The sequence below is a fragment of the Capra hircus genome, chromosome 1, assembly GCF_001704415.2.
Source record: "Capra hircus breed San Clemente chromosome 1, ASM170441v1, whole genome shotgun sequence".
Classification (NCBI taxonomy): domain Eukaryota; kingdom Metazoa; phylum Chordata; class Mammalia; order Artiodactyla; family Bovidae; genus Capra; species Capra hircus.
In genome coordinates, this window is record NC_030808.1 from 118204295 (window position 1) to 118217977 (window position 13683).

The following is a 13683-nucleotide window of genomic DNA, read 5'->3' on the forward strand; positions in this document are numbered from 1 at the left end:
TAAGATCCCCTGGAGAAGGAAGTGGCAACCCACTCCAGGATCCTTTCCTGGGGAACTCTATAGACAGAGGAGCCTGGCAGGCCACAGTCCATAGGGTCACAAAGAGTCAGACACGACTTAGCGACTAAATCACCAAGTGTTTCATTCATGTATGAATGAAGCCCAGAGCCTCATATCATGTGTGGCAGATATGATACGGCACCTACTTCCCCATTTCAGACAAGCGAGTGTGTGTCTCAGGCCACACAGCTAAAAAGCTCCATCTCCTGGCACAATGGTCTATACGTTTTCTCCTGTCCTGTCATTCACGAAGGATGTGTTCTTCATGTCATATCCCAGACACTGAACTTTCCTCTACGATAGCATTGTCTCAGCTAGGTTCTGCAGACTTTAGTTCTGTTAGGATATAAATTCTGCCAAAATTGGATTCAAGGAGGTGATAGTGGCTTAAACAAAATAAAACAGATTTTCCTTACTACAAGACTTCTCAGAACCTATATGCTCCCATGCATTTGTAACTCATATGCTTTATGAGAATACTCGATAGTTTTGGGGTATATGTACATGTGTAGCGAGGGGGGCAATCTGCAGAAGCCACTTTCTAAAATACTTTGAACATGATCCCCAGAGTTGTCAATGAAGATTGTTTTTTAATAACATAGTTATTAAAACTACCTTTGAACATAAAGAGGATGATATGAGCAAATTTGAGTTTACAATTAAATTGTTGGATTATAGCTCTGTGGTAAGGTTTTTATGACTGTCAGAGCCTCTCTACTCAAACCAGCTCTTCGTGCCATTGTCATGGGAAGTCAGTGATGGTAGTCAGATCCACAGTGTCCTCATTTTCTCCTTTCCTGTGTCCCTGCACTTACCCATTCTGGACCATGTCTACCCAGAACAAGTAAAGATTGGCCCAGCATCTCTGTGTCTCTTAGGTGTGAGCACCACCAACTCAGTTTCAGTAACGTGGTAGCTGAAATTTTGCAAGGAGATGAAATATTTGCAACCTGCAGCAATAAGATCTTCTGGTGGAATGTGAGCACAGTGGAAATGAAGATGAGAGTTATGTTGACAATTGAACTGGTTCCTCTTTTCAGGAGCCTTAAAAAAGAAATAGGGTTCATCTGTACTATTTTTCTAGATTCCACATATGTGTGTTAATACACGATATTTGTTTTTCTGCTTCTGTTTCACTCTGCAGGAATAGAAACAGACATAGAGACCAGATGTGCAGACAAGGGGGCATGGGGAAGGTGGGATGAGTTGGAGATTGGGATTGACATATGTATATGACCATGTGTAAAATAGATAGCTAGTGGGAACCTGCTGTGTAGCACAGGGAGCTCAGCTCAGTGTTCCGTGATGACCTAGAAGTGTGGGATGGGGAGTAAGGGAGGTCTAGGAGGAGGTAGAAACATGTACATGTAGCTGATTCTCTTCATTGTACAGCAGAGACCAACACAACGTTATAAAGCAATTATACTACAATAAAAGAATTAAAATGGTTTCATTCTTTTCCATTACAGGAGAAAACACAGGACAGACACCCATGAATATCAACCCTCAGCAGACCCGTTTCCCTGATTTTCTTGACTGTCTTCCAGGAACAAACGTTGATCTAGGAACTTTGGAATCTGAAGATCTGATCCCCCTCTTCACTGATGTAGAATCTGCTCTGAACAAAAGTGAGCCTTTTCTAACCTGGCTGTAATTAATAACATTGTAGCTTGGATGCAGCCATGACCTGACATTTCCTGGGCCTCTTGGAAAAAGCGATGGAGCAGAGCAAGGTGGCAGGTGAGCTACCTCCTGCCTCCATCACACATGCTCCCTCCTTTCCTTGTGGCCAGTTTAGTAATTGCCTGGATTTGATTGGCAGTCACTTAAGTTAAACATGAATAAACTTCATTCTATTTCTGTTTTCTGCAAGCCTGCATTCCTGTGATGGGTTGTGCAGCAGAATTGATTATGCAGAATTGCTTCTTTGTTTTCCTCTCTGCTGCCCCATGACCAAGCTTTATGGGTGTTAGCTGAAATTTATACATCAATTGATTATAAACCATGAAAAACTGATGACCACAGGCAGTGACTTTTGACAGGTGGCTCGGTCCAGGAAATGTACACAAAACTCGACCTGATTTACAGTTTCAAAAACTGTATTGATGACATTAGTACCAAATGCTTTAAAGAATATTTAACTTGAGCTTTAAAAATCATTGTACTGATAGTAAAATTCTGCTGTTTGGAATACAATGTAGTTTTCAATTCATGCAGGTTCTGATGGCTCTTATTACCTGTATTCTCAAAGGCACACAGAGTCCTATTGTGTATCCTTCTTCCTTTTACTGCACAGCATCTAGACAACTATCCTTCTAACAGGAGAGTGGCAATGGCATTCGTTACAGTTCCTACACCAAGATCTCATGAAAGAGAAAGAGACCAGTTTGGTACTAATTATGAACATTTATTAAACAAAAGGTTTTTAAATGACAAGTTGGATTTTTAAGAAAATTGCAGCTTAGAATTTGATGTCTATTTTATGAAGCACTATCATTTGGTGACTGATGACAAATTTCAGCCAAATGTTTTTGATAAATCAGTGGCAACTATGTTTTTGTCCTTTGAAACTGTTCTGAAAACATCAGTACCACATAGCTTTCAACTTGATGGCATACAGTGAGCTGTTGCTTTTAAAATTCTGAAGCCTTGTTGGCTTTTCTTCTTTCAAGATTTCTAGGGTTTAAAATAATCTTATCTATGAAGCTGTTTGAAGGATGAAGCAGATCTCTGACTGACGGGTCAAAAAATGCCCCCTGAGGGTGTATGGTGGAGACCCTTAGTGTTTCCGAAGTCACTAAAGTTGATTCCTAGGTGTATTATCCTAATCCTGTTTGCTACAGTTGGTATAGAAAGGCATGAAATATGTACTCAGTACCTCTTATGTAACCAAAACCATTTTTTTTGTTTGTTTTTTATTAGCTTTTAAGGACTGAGAGAGAGCATCGGGTTCGCCTGGCATGCACTCTGCCTGCATTGCCAATGAAGTCCTCAATTGTTTAATATTTTGAACTGACATTATTTATAATCTATGAATTTAATATCTTTTTCGAGAGACATTAATAATGCAGGTCTCTGAGAGGAACCTTTCCATTCCCAAAGGGGCTTATTTGCTGGGGATCTGAGATCCTTTTTGATCTACCAAAAGACAGACAGGCAGAATACATCTTATCTTGTTGGAATGAAGGCAAGTGTAAAGGTCAGAGATGAAGTAGTAACGTTAGGGAATACAGTGGAAAGGCTACTAGGTGTGAGATGGAAATAGACAAGCTATGGTGCCCCAAAAGCAAAAGGAGAAGGAGGTGTGAGGTGCCCCCAAAGAACAAAGCAGTGATTTTCTCCTACAACTTTTGTACCAAAAGACTGTTGTAGAAGAAAAGAAGGCTTCGGTGCACTTTATGTGGGAGAAGGAGGCACAGCGCTCGTGTTGCCCTGTCCACGCTGATGTTAAGTGAGTAGGCGGATGAGAGCTTAAACCTACTGTTGCTTCCAACACAATGAAGTGACTTTTATCCCCTGAAGGACCCATGGTTTCTCTTCCTCTGATTCCATCTCTTTTTCAAAACGCTCTGAGAGATGAGGGTAGATGTTTCTATTGCTACTATATTGAAGGGAGCACTATTTCTTTTTCTCTTCTGTTAGCAATAATTGCAAAAAGCATTGTACATTCTTTCTAAGAAAAAGCAAAAAAAGAAAAAAAAGACTCAAAAACAAGGGACCTAGTAAAACGGAGCAGTGTTACTGTATTTTTAAAAAATATTTTTATAGATTCATTTTCAGGTAATTAAACATTAAAGAAACAATTATCCCTCCTTTTTTTAAGTAGTTAAAACATTGATGATTTGTATTATCAATTTTTAGAAATAATTTCCTAGTAAGCTTGTGGCATTAGAAAACACTAGAAGAATTTTTTTTTAGTGAAATTAGTTGGAACATTTATTAATGAACATAACAATTATTTTTCCAGAATTAGACACAGATCCTGACTACATGTTTACTAATAAATGAAGCCAGATCTAATTTTTGTTGTTATTTTTAAGGCCATATTATATGGCCTTTGTTAAAGAACACTAAAGCTAGAAATCTAGAAACAACATTTTAAAGGTTCTTTCCTATTATTGTAAGTGTTAAAACCCCTGCAGAATTCATGATAAGGTGCTATTTATACTATATTTCTGATTATAAAATGACTGCCAAATATCGTGTCTTTTTAGTCCTAAGTCAATCAGTAGATTTCAACATTTCATCCAGGTTAAAAATGGAAAAATAATTTCAGAAATCTTTCTTTTAAGGTATTTTCTTTCCCTGATAAAACACGTTTCCTTGAAGCAAATACATTGTCAAGACCTATTTGCAATTCTGTTAAATCTAAGTAATTATTAGTGTTTCACCATAGAATTTAGGATGTGATATGCCTTTCTTTCGCTGATTATACAATATAAGTAAAAACAGAGTAAAACAGTTAGTGTGCTGGGGGTGTTACTGACTCCAGCTTGGCAGAAAATCTCTCTGGAGAAGAAGGTGATCAGGAGTGAGAGAGTTTTGCTAATGACAAGTGATGTTCTCATAACAGAAAGCAACTTCCAGAAGTGCAACTTTTATGACAAACAAAAGCTGTTAAAAGGAAATTGTAGATTAATTTAATTGGGAAAGTAGGTGATCAACAGAGACTGTTTCCCTAACACACTACATCATTTATGTGTTCATATTTTAACTTTAAAAAAAATTATTTCTACATTTTGTAATATGATATATGTGTGTTTATTTTTAATTCAAATTGCTATGCATACAGAGAATATGCAGAAAAATCAATCAGATCAAACTATTTTACCCGGAGTTTGGTACTGGTTTTTACTTCTCTGATTCTGTATAAGAAAAATAAATACAATTGAATTTCCACTTGGAGCCTTTATCTTGTCATGATTTGTGTGTGTTCTTTTTACTGAGGGCTTTGGGTGGTACTGGAGGAAAGCTTATGTAACCTTCCTGGCAGACAATGAAGGAAAGAAAATTTTGTAGGCAAACATTTTTTTGGCTCAAATGCCTGGTTTTCAATATTCTAAATATCCAGAATTCTGGTTTCTACTTTATTTGAAGTAACTCACTGAGACTTTAAAAACTCTGTGTGTGTGTGTTTGTGTCCTTGTGCTAAGTCACTTCAGTTGTGTCTGACTTTTTGCAACCCCATGGACCGTATCCCACCAGGCTCCTCTGTCCATGGGATTCTCCAAGCAAGAATACTGGAGTGGGTTGCCATTTCCTCTTCCAGGGAATCTTCCTGACCCAGGAATTGAACCCAAGTCAGCCCTTCCAACAACCTTGCAGATTTGACTGAAGCATCAGGACTAAAGTATTTTTCTTTGTTTCTCTGTCATTAACAATATGCTGTGGCTTCTTGGGCTTCCCTGGTGGCACAGACAATGAAGAATGCAATACGGGAAACCTGGTTCAGTCCCTGGGTTGGGAAGATCCCCTGGAGGAGGCCACAGCAACCCCCTCCAGTATTCTTGCTTGGAGAATCCCATGGACAGAGGAGTCTGGAGGGCTACAGAACATAGGGTCGCAAAGTGTCAGACATAACTGAGTGACTAAGCACAGCGTGACTTCTTGTCAAACCAAAAGCAGCTCATCATTCACTCTGTGACAGTGTATTTCCTCTGTCTTTTGAGCCCCCTGATTCTTGCTCTGGTGACACTTTATGATGTGAGGGCTCTTTTAGTAGCAGAGTGTTTTTAAGCAGAAGCACTCAGCTGAACAACAAAAGAAGAAATCCTGGGGGAAACAACTTAGCAACAGTCCAGGTCTAAGCCTCATGCATCTTTTTTAAAACTGTATTTCATCATTACTTTTAAGTTAACAGAGGCTCTCTGTTGAAAGTGTTATAAGTACCAACATGTATAAAGTAAAAATATGAAAGTTCTCTATCTTTCAAGTCTCACACTTCAAAAAATATGTTTGTTAAGATTTTTTCCCCCTATAAGCTGGATTTTTTTAACAAAAGAAGAGCAATTCTATGTGAAGTTTTGAAGCTTTCATTTTTTCTCTGAATAATAATGATATTACTGATACATATTGAACATTTACTAAGTGACACTCTACAAAACATTTGATATGAATTATCTAATTTAATCTGCACATCAACACTATTATTTCAATACTGTCCTCATTTTATAGATGAAGAAACTGAGGCTTAGAGAGGTAAAATAATTTTTATAAGGGTACATAGTAAGCAAGAAATATATCCAAAAGCTCAAGATTGTCCTTCCATGCCAGTACATGTGTATTTTATTATATTTAACAATAAGTAATATCCTTTTGCATGGGTGTCCCCTCTTGGTAATCAGTTGGTTGTTTTCAGTTTTTGCCCTTAAAATAGTACTGGACGTAGCAGTTTGTCCTTTTGATGTTTATTAATTTTGGCTGCACTGGGTCTTACTTGTGGCATGCAGGATCTTCAGTTGCAGCATTTGGGATCTGGCCCCCTGCATCGGGTGTACAAAGTCTCAGCCACTGGACCACTAGTCCCAACAGTTTGTTCTTGTATGAGTATGTCTAGAGGATAAATTCCTCAGAAAGAAATCACTATATCAAAAGATATGTGATCTTAAATCTTGGTAGATTCTGTCATATTTTTGAAAACAAGTCCATGCCAATTTTTACACTTCTAAGAACAACGTATGCAAAGGCCTGTTTCACCATTGCCAGGCTAGAGCTGGATATTGCCTAACTTTTGTTGTTTTTCTTGTTTTGCCAGTTTGAGGCTACAAACATACGGTCTCAAAAAAAAGAAAGTCAAATTTGATTTGTATGAACATTAACTCTTTTGGTCCCCCCCCCCACATATACATCCCACAAAATGTTCATGAATATATGTGGAATATATGAAGTTCAAAAATTGAAGGAAAAATATTTTTTCTATTTCTATCAATACCATACAAAACAAATTAGCTTCTCTTTCTCATTTTTTCCAGCTTTACTGAGATATAATTGACATCATGTATAAATGTAAGGTGTGCAACATAGTGATTTTAAGCATGTATATATGCAAAATGATCACCACAAGATTAGTTAACACATGCATCACCTCACACGGTTACAAAATTTTTCTCTGTGCAGTAAGAATTTTGACTAACTCTTAAAACTTTGCAAATATGATATATAGAAAATAGCTTACTATTATAGTTTGTAATTCTTGGATTAATAGTGAAGTTGATCTTTTTGTAAGATTATTGTCTGTGGTGGGTGATGTCAGTTCTCAGTTACCCAGATTACCTTTTGTGAAATGGCAACCCGCTCCAGTATTCTTGCCTGGAGAATTCCATGGACAGAGGAGCCTGGTGGGCTACGGTCCATGGGGTCATGAAGAGTCGGCCACGACTGAGTGACTAACACCTTCACTTTTCACCCCCATGATGGTGTATTTTCACTTCCAAAAGCTAACAACTGTGGCTCTTTAAAAAGGACTGTTAGGATCACTTTGCCCCCATACACAAGAGAGCTGGAAATGCATAGCAATTTACATCCTAGGACATGACTTTGTCTAATGAGAGGTGGGCCTTAACTCACATTCCAGAGTCCCCTGTGGGATCGGGCAGAGACTACCTTCTGTGGGATATGACCTGATAGCACATTTCCTATTTCTTCCCCTTTCCAGTGCTGCTTCCCCGACTTTTTGCCAGTTTCTCCTCTAAATATCCACTTCCTTAATAAATCCTTTTCTTAAACAATGCTCCCTTAGTATACCATCTGTACATGAAGCCTTATATCAGGATCTGCTTCTGGAAGCCAGATCTAAGTTAGCATCCAGAATACACAGCCAACTCTTGCAAATCTATCAGAAAAACAATCCGATGGAAATGTGGGGTAAGGATATGCACTGAATTTTACAGAATGGAAAACTAGGTGCCAAATAATTCCCCAACCTTGTTACTAATCAGGAAAATGGAAATGAGATAGTAGTAACATAACATTTCACTTATATCAAACTCCAAATTCCAAAAGACTTATAACACCAAGGGTCAGCTAGGATGTGAAAAAGTGGGGAGGCAGTGTCCCGTTGGCAGCAGTGTGAACTGATAAAAACACTTTGTAACTTTCACAAAGCCGGCAGCCTGGTCTGTTTTGTTGACCACTATATCCCCAGTCTCTAGGGCAATGTCCAGAACATATGGATGACCAAACAGTAAATATTTGTTGAGTGAATTAATATTTGGGCACATTGTATTCCTCAGGAAGTGAGTACTGTCAGAAGGGACACATAGAGAGAAGCAGTTGCAAAATAGGGGAGAAGGAACTTCCTAGACAATTTAGTTGCTTTAACAAATCTGTCAAATCAATCAAATAGACGGGGAAACAGTGGCTGACTTTATTTTTCTGGGCTCCAAAATCACTGCAGATCATGATTGCAGCCATGAAATTAAAAGACGCTTACTCCTTGGAGAAGGAAATGGCAACCCAGTCCAATATTCTTGCCTGGAGAACCCCATGGACGGAGGAGCCTGGTGGGCTACAGTCCACGGGGTTGCAAAGAGTCAGACACGACTGAGCGACTTCACTCACTCACTTTACTCCTTGGAAGGAAAGTTATGACCAACCTAGACAGCATATTAAAAAGCAGAGACATTACTTTGCCAACAAAGGTCCATCTAGTTAAGGCTATGGTTTTTCCAGTGGTCATATATGGATGTGAGAGTTGGACTATAAAGAAAGCTGAGCTCCAAAGAGTTGATGCTTTTGAACTGTGGTGTTGGAGAAGACTCTTGAGAGTCCCTTGGACTGCAAGGAGATCCAACAAGTCCATCCTAAAGGAGATCAGTCTTGGGTGTTCATTGAAAGGACTGATGCTGAAGCTGAAAAACTACAATACTTTGGCCACCTGATGTGAAGAGCTGACTCCTTTGAAAAGACCCTGGTGCTGGGAAAGATCGAGGGCAGGAGGAGAAGGGGACGACAGAGAGTGAGATGGTTGGATGGCATCACCGACTCGATGGACATGAGTTTGGGTGGACTCTGGCAGTTGGTGATGGACAGGGAGGCCTGGCATGCTGGGGTTCGTGGGGTTGCAAAGAGTTGGACATGACTGAGCGACTGAACTGAACTGAACTGAATCAATGGGATGACAGCATTGCAGCCAACCGCATTGTTCATGTAGTGGATTGATCTAGCTGGGGAGTAAATCTGACAAGCATTGCAGCCAAACTGGTTGAGAGCTAAGACTTGTACATTAATAGTGTACTCAAGTTTCTTTTATTCTTTTTCAAGGTTGCAATCTATTAAAAATTCATATATTGGTATTCCCCATGAAAAACTATGACCACTATATTTTGGGTTTTTCCCTGGAGCACTGTGTTTGTTTGTTTTTTTTCTTTTTTTACTTTATGTTTAAATATTGTGTGACCATCAAAGCTTCTACAGATGTAATTTACTTGACTTCCACTAAGAGCACATATGAAAGTTCAGTTCAGTTGCTCAGTCACTCCTGACTCTTTGCAACCCCATGAACTGTGACATGCCAGGTTTCCCTGTCCATCACCAACTCCCGGAAATTGCTCAAACTCATGTCCATCGAGTTTTGCTCCCCAAATTAGTTAAATCTATGTGATATATTAAAATGAATATAGAATCAAGATCAGACATATTAGGTCATGTTCAGAAGATTTCTAAGATGAGATTCTGGTCATTGGTGTGAGATGGTTGTATGGATTCTGGCCTTAAAACAATGAATTTATTCCAGGGATGTTTCAGAAGGTCTGGAACACTCAGGGCCTCAAAGAAGAATTCCTTAAATTTTTCTGTGTAATGTTCAAGATCTACTGAAACAAGCAACCAACACATTTTACTTTTGCACAGTCTCTGGAGGCATTAGAAAACTGACCAAAGCTTTAGATGTTCACAGGAAGCTGCTCACACACTCTGTTAATGGCTCATAGACGGCTCATTGGTTCTCTGGAGCCCTTCTATTGACCTGAGACTGCAACATTTTCCTATAGGCTGTCTTTTGAAATGCTTGTGCTTAGTTGCTCAGTTGTGTCTGACTCTTGGAGAACCCATGAACCAGGCTCCTCTGTTTATGGGATTTTCCAGGCAAGAATACTGGAGTGGGTAGCCTTTTGCTTCTCCAGGGGATCTTCCCAACCCAGGGATCGAACCCAGGTTTCCTGCATTGCAGGCAGTTGCCAGGACCAGCGTGAGGAACTCTGCCCGTGGCAAAGGTCATGAGGAAGGAGGCTTCGGCATACACAAAGGTGGATCGAGGGAGCCTCAGGAAACCCCCTGTTCCCGAGCATCTACGCCCAAAACCAGAGTCTACCTACTTTACTGTTTCATGCACTCACCTATACCTCTGACTTTACGGGGGGCTGACCCCATTACCTCTCTCGGAGAAGGAGTTAACTTACAGCTCCAAGTCAATAAAAATTCCCCGGCGTGACAAGAGTGTCTCAACTTACGAACTCCTCTGAAGGTTATCTAGCCTGCCTATACAGGTTTGTCTGGCTACATGTGATTGTTTACGGCCTCCCAATCGTGAGAGGCATGAGATGTTTTAGCTTACTAAAGGCAGATTCTTTTGGGAAGTTAGAAATTATTGGTATAGTGGGTTGGTTAGGAATTATATTGGTGAAGGGTTTTTCATTTGTTGTGCCAATAATTGCTGCTAATTCCCTGCCCTGGTTGTGACAAGGGTGTCTCAGGTCAAACCTCTCTGCTGGCAGACTAGTTTGTGTGACAGGATTATCCACGCCCCTGCCACTACGCACATGACTGTTTACTACCTCTCAACCATAAACAGCACAGAGAGCTTGGAGTATTTTGAAAGTCTTCATTAGCATAGGGCTTTTCTCATTGTTTAGTCAATGATTGCCACCAGGCCTCCATATCCTTAGGCACCTGGGAATATATTAATATATTTGGAATATAGAAAAGGAAATATAGTAGTTTTTGATGTTAGCAATACTAGACTTTTTGAGTTAATGAATTTTCTCTTTTATTATAGATCACTGTACTTTGTTATAAATCACTGTGTCCTTGCTATGTAAAAATGTAACTTTATCACTATCTTAAGACTATCAGCGGTGGCTAGGCAGGCACAGGAGGGCCTAGAGGAGCTATGCCATGTTGAAGGTCAGGAATGGTGGCAGTAAGGAGATACCCCTTGTCCAAGGTAAGGAGCAGCGGCTGTGCTTTGCTGGAGCAGCCGTGAAGAGATACTCCATGCCCAAGGTAAGAGGAACCCAAGTAAGATGGTAGGTGTTGCAAGAGGGCATCAGAGGGCAGACACACTGAAATCATACTCACAGAAAACTAGTCAATCTAATCACACTAGGACCACAGCCTTGTCTATCTCAATGAAACCAAGCCATGCCTGTGGGGCAACCCAAGATGGGTGGGTCATGGTGGAGAGGTCTGACAGAACGTGGTCCACTGGAGAAGGGAATGGCAAGCCACTTCAGTATTCTTGCCTTGAGAACCCCATGAACAGTATGAAAAGGCAAAATGATAGGATACCAAAAGAGGAACTCCCCAGGTCATTAGGTGCCCAATATGCTACTGGAGATCAATGGAGAAATAACTCCAGAAAGAATGAAGGGATGGAGCCAAAACAAAAACAATACCCAGTTGTGGATGTGACTGGTGATAGAAGCAAGATCCGATGCTGTCAAGAGCAATATTGCATAGGAACCTGGAATGTCAGGTACATGAATCAAGGCAAATTGGAAGTGGTCAAATAAGAGATGGCAAGGGTGAACGTCGACATTCTAGGAATCAGTGAACTAAAATGGACTGGAATGGGTGAATTTAACTCAGATGACCATTATATCTACTACTGCAGGCAGGAATCCCTCAGAAGAAATGGAGTAGCCATCATGGTCAACAAAAGAGTCTGAAATGCAGTTCTTGGATGCAGTCTCAAAAACGACAGAATGATCTCTGTTCGTCTCCAAGGCAAACCATTCAATATCATAGTTACCCAAGTCTATGCCCCAACCAGTAACGCTAAAGAAACTGAAGTTGAACGGTTTTATGAAGACCTACAAGACCTTTTAGAACTAACACCCAAAAAAGATGTCCTTTTCATTATAGGGGACTGGAATGCAAACGTAGGAAGTCAAGAAACACCTGGAGTAACAGGCAAATTTGGCCTTGGAATGCAGAATGAAGCAGGGCAAAGACAAGAAAGTGCACTGGTCATAGCAAACACCCTCTTCCGACAACACAAGAGAAGATTCTACACATGGACATCACCAGATGGTCAACACCGAAATCAGATTGATTATATTTTTCTATATATTATATTGATTATATCAAGCCAAAGATGGAGAAGCTCTATACAGTCACCAAAAACAAGACTGGGAGCTGACTGTGGCTCAGATCATGAACTCCTTATTACCAAAATCAGACTCAAATTGAAGAAAATAGGGAAAACCACTAGACCATTCAGGTATGACCTAAATCAAATCCCTTATGATTATACAGTGGAAGTGAGAAATAGATTTAAGGGCCTAGATCTGATAGATAGAGTGCCTGATGAACTATGGAATGAGGTTCGTGACATTGTACAGGAGACAGGGATCAAGACCATCCCCATGGAAAAGAAATGCAAAAAAGCAAAATAGCTGTCTGGGGAGGCCTTACAAATAGCTGTGAAAAGAAGAGAGGTGAAAAGCAAAGGAGAAAAGGAAAGATAAAAGCATCTGAATGCAGAGTTCCAAAGAATAGCAAGAAGAGATAAGAAAGCCTTCTTCAGCAATCAATGCAAAGAAATAGAGGAAAACAACAGAATGGGAAAGACTAGAGATCTCTTTAAGAAAATTAGAGATACCAAGGGAACCATTTCATGCAAAGATGGGCTCGATAAAAGACAGAAATGGTCTGGACCTAACAGAAGCAGAAGATATTAAGAAGAGGTGGCAAGAATACACAGAAGAACTGTACAAAAGAGATCTTCACGACCCAGATAATCATGATGATGTGATCACTAATCTAGAGCCAGACATCTTGGAATGTGAAGTCAAGTGGGCCTTAGAAAGCATCACTACGAACAAAGCTAGTGGAGGTGATGGAATTCCAGTTGAGCTATTTCAAATCCTGAAAGATGATGCTGTGAAAGTGCTGCACTCAATATGCCAGCAAATTTGGAAAACTCAACAGTGTCCACAGGACTGGAAAATGTCAGTTTCCATTCCAATCCCAAAGAAAGGCAATGCCAAAGAATGCTCAAACTACCACACATTTGCACTCATCTCACACGCTAGTAAAGTAATGCTTAAAATTCTCCAAGCCAGGCTTCAGCAATACGTGAACCATGAACTTCCTGATGTTCAAGCTGGTTTTAGAAAAGGCAGAGGAACCAGAGATCAAATTGCCAACATCTGCTGGATCATGGAAAAGGCAAGAAAGTTCCAGAAAAACATCTATTTCTGCTTTATTGACTATGCCAAAGCCTTTGACTGTGTGGATCACAATAAGCTGTGGAAAATTCTGAAACAGATGGGAATATCAGACTACCTAACCTGCCTCTTTAGAAATCTGTATGCAGGTCAGGAAGCAACAGTTAGAACTGGACATGGAACAACAGACTGGTTCTAAATAGGAAAAGGAGTGCATCAAGGCTGTATACTGTCA

At 40.0% G+C, this 13683-nt stretch overlaps 1 protein-coding gene across 2 annotated transcripts in view; it reads left to right on the plus strand.

Annotated features, from left to right (window-relative positions):
- Positions 1-4965, plus strand: part of WWTR1 (WW domain containing transcription regulator 1) — a 146839-nt gene extending 141874 nt beyond the window's left edge. For both annotated transcript variants that reach the window (XM_018049081.1, XM_018049076.1), the window contains exon 7: positions 1530-4965. In XM_018049081.1, the coding sequence (XP_017904570.1) occupies positions 1530-1714 (185 nt within the window). In that variant the 3' untranslated portion in view covers positions 1715-4965. The remainder of the gene's footprint in view (positions 1-1529) is intronic.